The sequence below is a fragment of the Hemicordylus capensis genome, chromosome 4, assembly GCF_027244095.1.
Source record: "Hemicordylus capensis ecotype Gifberg chromosome 4, rHemCap1.1.pri, whole genome shotgun sequence".
NCBI lineage: Eukaryota > Metazoa > Chordata > Lepidosauria > Squamata > Cordylidae > Hemicordylus > Hemicordylus capensis.
This window is the reverse complement of record NC_069660.1, coordinates 47770452-47779931: the sequence shown is the minus strand read 5'-3', so window position 1 is coordinate 47779931 and position 9480 is coordinate 47770452. Positions and strand designations below refer to the sequence as shown.

Here is a 9480-nt window from a genome sequence, read left to right as displayed (position 1 = left end):
CTGCCAGTCGTCGCCCGGTGTGGGTCTGCTAACATTCGGGGCAAGGCAGGTCCCAGGCGGGGCGCGCGCGCGCGTGTGTTTGTGCCACAAGCCCCTTGCCCTGTGGCGGCCCCAGCCAGCCCAGCGCCCGCCCGCCCGCCGGAGAGGCTGTTGCGGGAGGCCAGCCCTGCCCTGCCCAGCCCAGGCAGGTCCCAGGCGCGCTCCCCTCCCCCCTTCCTCCTCCTCGCTCCCCGCCACCCCCCGCGCCTCGGTGCCTGGAACAATAGAGTGCGAGAGGAGCCGGCTCTGGGCTGCGCTCCCTCCCCCCGTCCTCCTCCTCCCTCTCCCCGCCTCTCCTCCCCTTCCCTCTCTCCCGCCCTGAGCCAGAGGCAGAGCAGCCGCCGCCGGAGGAGCCGGTTCCATGCCCGCTGGAGCCTCCTCTTGCCGCTGCCGCCGCCTCTTTCTTCTCTTCAGCGCGCAGTCCCGGCATGGACGTTAGGTTTTACCCTTCCGCCCCCACCGCCGTTGGTTCCTTGCCTGGGGCCGACCCCACTTGCTTGGGCCCCCTGGACTATTACCACTGCAACAAGGTAACGGGGGTGGGGAGTGGAGGGAGCCGGGGACGGGGTGCAAAGGGGCGGCCGAGGGGTTGCCGCCGCCTCCGCCGCCTCCGCCTTGGACCGTGCACTCAGCAGGCCCTTCCCTCCCCCCGGGGCTGCCGCTGCTGCACCTTCGCCCCGCACTGGAGGAGGTCGCGTCGGCTCTTGCAGGGCACCGCGCGTGGACACCGCGCGGCGCGGGACTTGTCACCGCCAGCAGCGCTCCCCGCTCGGGGCAGTGCAAGAGTTGGCTCAGTCGCACCCTTGAGCAAAGCGCCCCCTTGTACCCCCGCCGTTGGAGAGGCTCTGCGCCGCTGGGGAGGGAAACGTCCTGCCTTTTGCAGCAGGTCTCTTTGCAAGTAGCCCCGAAGTCCCATAGCCAGCTCGTCTGCCTGCCTGCCTGCCTGCCTGCTTTATGGCCAGCCGTAAGGGGGAAAGTAGCAAGCGCTTCCAAACAAAACAAAATAATCGAGACTGAAACTTCTCCTCCTCTGGGGAGCCAAGTGCTGAAGGTAGCAAGCGAGCGGCTGCATCCTGCAGGAGGGAATTTCAAAACTATTTCGCTTAAGACGAGCTCCCGGGCTGCCTGTTTGCTTGGGAGCTGCAAGAGACCATTCTCTCTCCTATCTTGGAAACGAGGGAGAGGTGGGGGCCGGTGTTTAGGGTGGGTGGGGGATGTGGGGTGGGGTGGGATGGGGTGGGGGAGGGAGGCAGTTGGATTTCAGTTGCGTCGTCACTTCAGACCCCGGATTAAACCTCTCGGTTTTGGTAAACACTATTATATAGAAGTGGGGGGGGGGGGATCCGAACAGAGAAGAGTGTGTGTGTGTGTGTTGTGGGGGAGGAGTGGCATTGTATGGGCTCAAGAGATTGCTTGGTTTGAAGTGTTTTTCTTGCGTGCCTGGCGATGGTTCTTGTTGGAAAATGTACAGACCAGGGGAGACATGCTTTAGGGTGAGTATGTTATCATTGTTTATTTTGCAATTCTTTAACGTCTTGTTCAGAGAGATCCACATGACACGTTGGTCAGGCTGGGCGAACCTGGGTTTTGCCTTGTATAGAATTTAGAATTTAATAGCTGGTTAGAATTTAATAGCTTTTTAGTGTTTCCCTAACTCAGGCTTTGGACTGCAGGTTCTTGTTCCCTCAGTTGTCAACCTCTTCCCTCTCCTTCCCCCTCCCCACAACACAATTACTTCTGTTAAATACAACCGAGAGACCTGGGTTATGTATATTTTATAAGATCTACAGCACAGCATGGAAACCTCTCTAACCTAGATTTGTCTATTTGGTACTGCAAGAAATGTACCCTTTTAATGTGCTTGTTTGTGTGAGTGTGTGTGTGTGTGTGAGGGAGAGAGAAAAAGAATGGTAAGAAAATATTTGAGAGCTTGGGTGTTTTAGTCAACAATTTTTGAACTGAGGCAAGACGTAAAAACCACGATACTGCTAGTACTTCTCCGGGTATCATCCTTTCAAAGCCTGAGGACTACAATACTGCAACATTTTAATGGAAGAAGAATTTGGTTGAAACTTTGGATTATGCTGTATTTAACCAAGCGTCAATATATAGCTGGATTGTATTGTCAAATCTTGCCATTTAGATTTCATTAAAGTAATGAAAGTTGTAGACACATATAGGGTCTACTGGTTTTATTTTTTGTGGCTTTGCGGAGTTTTCTAAAGTAACATGGTTTCAAATCTTTAGAGCTCTCTCCATCATCCCCTTGCTAATATGTACATTTACACATTCACCTCTTGTTCAGACTTTTTGCACTTGCAGCTGACTTGTTATATAAACTGTAATGTTATACAAACATTTACAAATCCATAATATATATTTCCAAGCGATCAAATCTAATTTGAAATTTTGTTCCTCAAATGCAAAAATGATCAAATGTGTGTTGTTTTATTCATGAAAGAATGATCACTCTGACAACACAATAAAATGCCTTGATTCTGATGAGAGGAAGTGTTTAAATTCAATTATTATCAAAATATCAGTTATTAACACACATGACAACTTGCATATCTGGGAATATACATGCAACAGCACTCTTTGGAGAAAACGGAATTATAAACACTGCCGAAAAGAATTCTAAAATCCTGCTTAGCTCTCACAAGCACAGAGATTGAAAAATGTTCAGAATAAAGCTATATAATGTTGTTTATCTGAAAAGTTGAAGCATATAGCACTGCAATTTGAACTGTCCATAGAAACGGGTGCAAGGGAAAGGTCTGTGGCAGTTCCAAAGTTTAATAGGAAGTTACATCATGATGTACTTTCCCAGAAACTTTTGACTATGGATAGGTCACAAGGAAAATGTTCCTGAGAGGATGGGCTTAAATCCTTGGGCATGTTGGGAAATGATTTGCAGTTGCAGTTAGTTTGAAGTCACTTGCTGTTAATGTATGGTTTCATAAAGTGCTGTTTGTTGCAATGCCAGGAGAGAGTGCTTGTGAGTGACAGAGTGCTGTAATAGTACTTTGTCAATTTCTCTGATAAAGAAAAGTTCAAGTTTGAGTTTTGAATCTGGCTTAGGTGATATAGAGGAGCATACAAAGTACTGACCACTGCCACCAGGTGCTGCTGTTGTCACTGTTACCAAGATCTTAAAACAAGAGAGAGGAAAGAAGAGAAACATTTTTATTTTATTTTAAAAAGTCATCTCTATAGATGTTTCTTCGTCTGCTGTCAGATACTCTTTGCACTGTCAGAATAGGCCAAACATGTTTGTGGAGTAAATGTTGGTGTGTAAAGATAGCAGGATTGCAGTGGTGATGTCCAGGCAGAACTGGTGATGTTTTCCTTCAGCCTTCTCCTGCTCTCTACTGAGATGCTACCAGAGCCCTAAAAATGTGTTACATAGGTGGTCACATGTGTGGATTCTTTCCCACCAGTGATAAGCATATCGTTTTGCTGAACACTGTATGAAGACATGGATTACAGGTGGTTTTTCCCCCCAACGGTGTCGTAGTTTGAGAAACCCAGGTAATACAGCATGCAAGGAGGAGAAGGAAAGGTAGGGAAACCTGGGAATTCATTGAATCCTCCTGGTGAATGTCATGAAAAACATTAAAAGTTTCAATGGGACCTGAATGGGAAGAGGGAAATGGCTTGGAGTGTGTGTGTGAGGTTGTTGACTCTGCCCTTCCTTGGCTGAGATTTTGCATAATTAGGGGCAGCCTCTGTTTCCTATAATTAAAGAATACTTCCTTGGAGGAGACTGATTTAGAGGAAGGCCTAGTTTTTGCTTTTCTTTTTCCTCTTTGACAATGGAGAATTTGACAACGCATACTAGAGATTTTCTGGTGTTTCTTGAGGAGCTCGAACACAAATAAGAGGAATTTTATAGAATAAATTTTCAAGCTCCATGATGGAAGTGATTTTCCTTCTAAATGAGTTGTGTTTTGTTTTGTTTTAAAGTGGGTGGAGAAACTCTAAGGGAAGAAGGACTGTGTGCAGTTCTAGGCACAGAGTGTATAAATATCTAAGGGAAAGGCATAGTAATAGCTCTGCTTTTGCTATCTCTAAGCCAGTAGATAGTTCTAATACAGCCAGCCAGCTTTCTGAAGAAACACTGTATAGCTCAAAGCGTCCTGAAATGTTAATGTAATTGTTTTGTGCACTTACCGAACAGGATATTGTTATCTAGAGATTTGCCATCTCATTTGTGCACTGCAGCAAGCTATAGTTGCTTTTTACAGCCACTGAGGTACCTGTTATACATCAGTATTTCCATTTTAAAAGGACAGGGTGTTTACAAATAGGGCTTGTCTAATGTCTACATGACTGCTCAGTCATACGCAGTGCGCTGTGCTCTAGGGTACTGTCCAGTTGTCTGCACAGAGTAATCAGTTGAAAGCTATTTCAGCATGATAGTGAAGAGTGTGAGCTATGAGCCAGGAGGTTCTGGTTTAAATGGCATCTTAGCCATACATCCATGAGGTGGCCTTGGGAATGTGGCAACCTGAGGCTATTCTCTTAGCCTCACTATTCATTGTGCTATATGTTAGTCATTCTGACCTGGTAAGGATGATTGCACTTTGAACATCTGAACTTTGCTATGTAAATACTAAGCTGTTCTTAGGTACCTATATACTGACTGCTGCTTTGTAACGTAGTCCAAAGAAATGGCCAGCCGACATGAATATTTACCAAACTATCTATGTATTGATCGCTTAAACGAAGAAAAATAACTAAGTCTAAATTTTAATCTCAGCTTGGTCACCTGGAGGCAATTCTTACCACAGTAGACCAGACAACTGTCTACTTTCAAGCCTACTTTATTGATACTTGCATTAGCACACAGTCCAATAGGATGCTTCCCTGCGGATGTTTGCTTACTGTTCCCTGTCCCACTTGCTCCTGTTGTATTTTGCTTGAAGCTGAATAGTAGAATTGACCATATTTCACTTGTCAGTTCTTAAGGGTCTTCACTGGCTACCAGTTTGTTTTGGCTAACAATTCAAATTACTGGTTTTGACTTATAAATCCATAAACACTCTGAAGACAGGGTATCTGAAGGACCACCAGATCCCCATATGACCCTGCCTATGTATTAGGGTATTTTTAATGAGCTTCTGTTCTAGGGGCTCCCACATTTGAAGGTGAGGTGGGTGGCCGCAGGCATACATGCTTTCTTTGTGGTGGGGCCCTGCTTGTAGCATTCCAAGAACAATTTGCCATGAGTAAAAAATGTTGCCATTTAGATGTCTGGTTAAAACTTCATTTTTATGCTTCCCAGATTGTGTCTAGAAAATGCATTTGTAGTCACCTATATTGGGCAGCAACGATACTGGGAGGTGCTGAAAGGCAGCATCTCAGACTACGCGGGAGGAGGCACTGGTAAACCACTCCTGTATTCTACCAAGAAAATCACATGGAATGTAATAGCTAGGAATGTAATGACACTGACTTGATGGCATAATTTATGAGTGTACTTTGTTGTATCACTGCTGATTTTTGTTATAATTGTGTTTGTTTAGTTGTAGATAATTTGTGATATTTTAAAATTTTAATATTTTAAAAATATTCTTTAAAATAATTTTTAAAAGTTTTAAAAATTAGTTTTTAATATTTTATTTTGTAAGTTGCCTTGTAGACCTTACTGTCAAAAGGAAGGATTAAAATGTTTTAAACAAACAATAGATAAAATAGGCTCACTTTCTTCAAATTTTGTGCAATTTTAAACATCTATTTTCCCTATGTAGAGATGGGCCGAGTGTAGGAAAAAAATGTCACACGTGTAACAGCCGTGGTTCATGATCGCTAAAGTCAAAATATCTTCTTACTGTTTGTTTCTTGTGGATTTTTAGGATAGACTTTTCTTTCAGGTTTTCACTTATCTCTCTCTCTTTCTTTTGTTGTTGCTGAACATATCACAAATTGAGAAAGTCCCCCTCCCTGTGAAGCCTGCTATAAAGATTTGTAATAAAATTGATGGAATTTATTCTCAGTTTCTGTCGCTTGTGTAGAAAAACTTATAAATTTTCTTAAAATGTACAAGCTCAGAATGTTAAAAGAGAAACTCAGAATGTTAAAAGAGAATGTTTCACTTCGCCTTTTTAAAAGTTCCCACAAATCTTATGACTGTGGAAAGTAAATTATGAGCTAGACACTTTAAGGTAAGTTGCATTTTGAATGTTTATACTACAGAAAGGGCCTAGTTGCTAAATTCCTTAGTCAAAGGTACCACTGAATGGAGGCACTATAGAAGGATTTTTGTGCAATTGGAATGTAGAGTCAGTGAACTGTGGTAGAGATATTATGCATATCCACATTGGATTTTAAATATATATATGTATGTGTATGTATAAAATAAAGCTTGGCATCGGCTTTTTTATTTCTGGAGAAAACTGTAAAAGTAAACTTGGTCTGGGGTTTTAAAATAATATAGGTGTAAATGCAGACTTTCTTGTTCATTACAGTTGAATAGTTAGTAGCGTTAGTATAGCATTTTCCAAGTTCCTGATCAATGTGATTATGCAAGAAATCTGCCCACAGTGAGCAGTGTGTGGCATGGGCCATTTGCTCCATCGGTATGTTTGCACTGCTGTCTAATCCTAGTCTTTTTCTCTTTTCTCTCAGTTGTAATGGCAGTGAAGTACTGTGAGAAAGTGAGAATGTGTGCTGTGAAATTGGAAATAAGAAGTCTCCTCTTTGTGCTATGCTTTAGTTTCATTGCACAGGCTACTTGGACTGGACTTGGTGCCCAACTGGGTGCGACATGCTGCTTGCGCAACATGTTTCGACCTTTTTTTTTTTTTAGTGGTGGGAAGGGCACTGCCATTGTGGTCATGTGTGATTCTCTATTTCTTCTTGCAAGAAATACTTGTTAAAGTTTATGTTGAGAATAATTCTAACTGTTTGGGGCAAGAATTTAGTTGTTATGTAGGTTTTGACTACCAATTAGAGGTGACGGGATTTCCCCTGTTCTGGTTCACAAGTCTTTTGTGGATGACTGTGCTCAGTGTTCCACTCTGCCTGTCATCCAGTTGTTAATAGAGACTTCCTCTGATTCATTTTGGAATTGGTGCATGCACAGTTTGCCCTTGCAACAGCTTTCTTTTTCTTGCAGGAATAAAATCTATTCTTTCAGGTAAGGCATGGGCGAGTGAGCAAACATACAAATTAAAACATCAATATATGTTTTTGTTTGTGCACACAATTGTATGTTCAAAATCACAGCAATGTTACTTTACACTCTCCATTTGACTTGATCTTTCAGTTGATCCATTTGCTATTGCACCTCTAGTTCCCTGTTCTAATCTCTCTCTGCCTGGCTAATGCTCAGTGTGGGTTGCCTTTACCATCAGCATGCATTAAAACATCCCAATTTATTTTTGCTTTTTGAGTATGTGATTGTGTGCATCAGGTAGTGGTGCTGGGAGATCATTATGGAGTTGAATCCAAATAAGACAGAGGTACTGACTGGGGTGGGGGGGACGGACCCAAAATATGGTTTAGATCTGCCTGTTCTGGATGGGGTTGCACTCCCCCTAAAAGATCAGGTACGTAGCTTGGGGGTGCTCCTGGACCCAAAGTTCTCCCTGGTTTTTCAGGTTGAGGCAGTGGCCAGGAGCGCTTTTTATTCGCTTCGGTTGATATGTCAGCTATGTCTGTTTCTAGAGGTGAATGACCTTAAAATAGTGGTAAATATGCTGGTGACCTCCAGGCTTGACTAATGTAATGTGCTGTACGTGGGGCTGCCTTTGTACGTAGTGTGGAAACTGCAATTGATACAGAATGCGGCAGCCAGATTGGTCTCTGGAACAACACAAAGGGACCACACAACATAGAACTTAATAGAACTTCACTGGTTGCCGATATGTTTCCGGGTGAAATACAAAGTGCTGGTTATTACCTATAAAACCTGTAATGGCTTAGGTCCAGGCTATTTAAGAGAGCGCCTCCTGTCTCATGAACCCTGCAGCCTTTTATGATCTTCTGGAGAAGTCTGGTTAGGGTTGCCACCAGCCCATTTGGTGGCAGCCCAGGACTGGGCTTTCTCTGTGGCTGCCCCAGGGCTTTGGAATATGCTCCCTACTGAAATAAGAGCATCTTCTTCTCTGTTTGTTTTGAAAAAGACACTCAAGACTCTCCTGTTTTTGCAGGCTTTTAATTAGAATTAATTTTTAATAATTTTAACAATTTGTTTTAATAACTGTTTTATGTTTTTATTGTGTCATGTAATTTAATTTGTTTTGACTTTTAAATATTTTAAATTTTTTACGTTGCCTGGAGATGTACATATCAGGAGGTATAAAAATATGATAAATAAATAAATAACCAGAGAGAGTAAAATCAGAGCAATTCAGAGAGAGCTTATCACGGGGAACTAGATGACCACCAGTAAGCCAGTCAATTTAAAGTTTAAGTAAAACAGGATGATGATGTCATTGTGTGCAGAAGCGTGTGCTCAAAACGGAAAAAAAAAAGAAAGCAATGTTTGATCATTCATACACATGACGTATGTATGAGTTTTCATAAAGGGAAAAACTGCTACAAGTGAAAGAAATGGAAAGTTGTAGCAAGAGCAAATGGTGCATTCCCAGTGGCTTTTACAGATCCTGGAATTCCAAACTGAAAGAATGGGCGTAAGAAAATGCATTGTTGCCACTCTGGGACTGGGACAAGGCAAATTGGAACCGCTATATCTGGGAGCAAATTCAGAGGGAGGGAATCTCAATAGCATCTCTACTGCCGATATATCCTAGAGGGGGGAAATGCTAGGAACTCTTAAGTACATATTCTCCAAATCAGGTTAAATTATTAATATATCTGTATGAACAGGAATAAACTCTGGTTTTGCCAAACCATGTACTTTTTAATAGTTCTGTTATTTTAAAGTTTCTAATCATTACAATTCTCTTTTCTATACTCAGTTGTTGAAAGGAATATACATTTTTTCATAGCCAGAAAGGATTAAGTGGTTGGCATTCAGGTGAATGCTAAATCGTACCAATATTTGTTGTGTGTGTGGTGTTTTTTTTAACAGAACTCATCAGAAATTGGTTTTGACCTATCAGTATAAAAGAGGGTCAATGTAATGAATAAATTTTTATGGAACATTCTGTTTTCTTTTGACTTTTACGTGCACAGTAAATTGCAGTAGTAAACAGTGGCCTCCCCCCACCAATGTTTTATTGCTTCGGCATGCTGGAAGATAAAATATTTCCTTTACCGTTTTACTCTCCTGAGCCAGCTTTTTTTTTGAAGAAACATAATTCTTTTTTCTGCTAATTTTTGTTGAGAAAGAGAATATATTCTCTAAATTTTTGTATTTGGGCCCCACACTTGGTGCCTACTCCTGAATATTGTTAAGTAGGCTAAAAACTTGTCATTAAAAAATCTTTACATTCTAGAATTGTTCAAGTCACTTGATGCACCATCTCTGTT

The 9480-nt window shown here is 42.3% G+C and overlaps 1 protein-coding gene across 9 annotated transcripts in view; it reads left to right on the top strand.

The window, feature by feature from the left end:
- Nucleotides 1–258: 258 nt before the first annotated feature.
- TOX2 (TOX high mobility group box family member 2) overlaps nt 259–9480 on the top strand; it is a 349869-nt gene continuing 340647 nt past the window's right edge. Inside the window, exon 1 of one of the 9 annotated variants that reach the window (XM_053244055.1) lies at nt 259–569. In XM_053244055.1, coding sequence (XP_053100030.1) covers nt 468–569 — 102 coding nt within the window. In that variant the 5' untranslated portion in view covers nt 259–467. The other 8 variants (XM_053244052.1, XM_053244053.1, XM_053244060.1 and 5 more) reach the window with 8 other exon arrangements.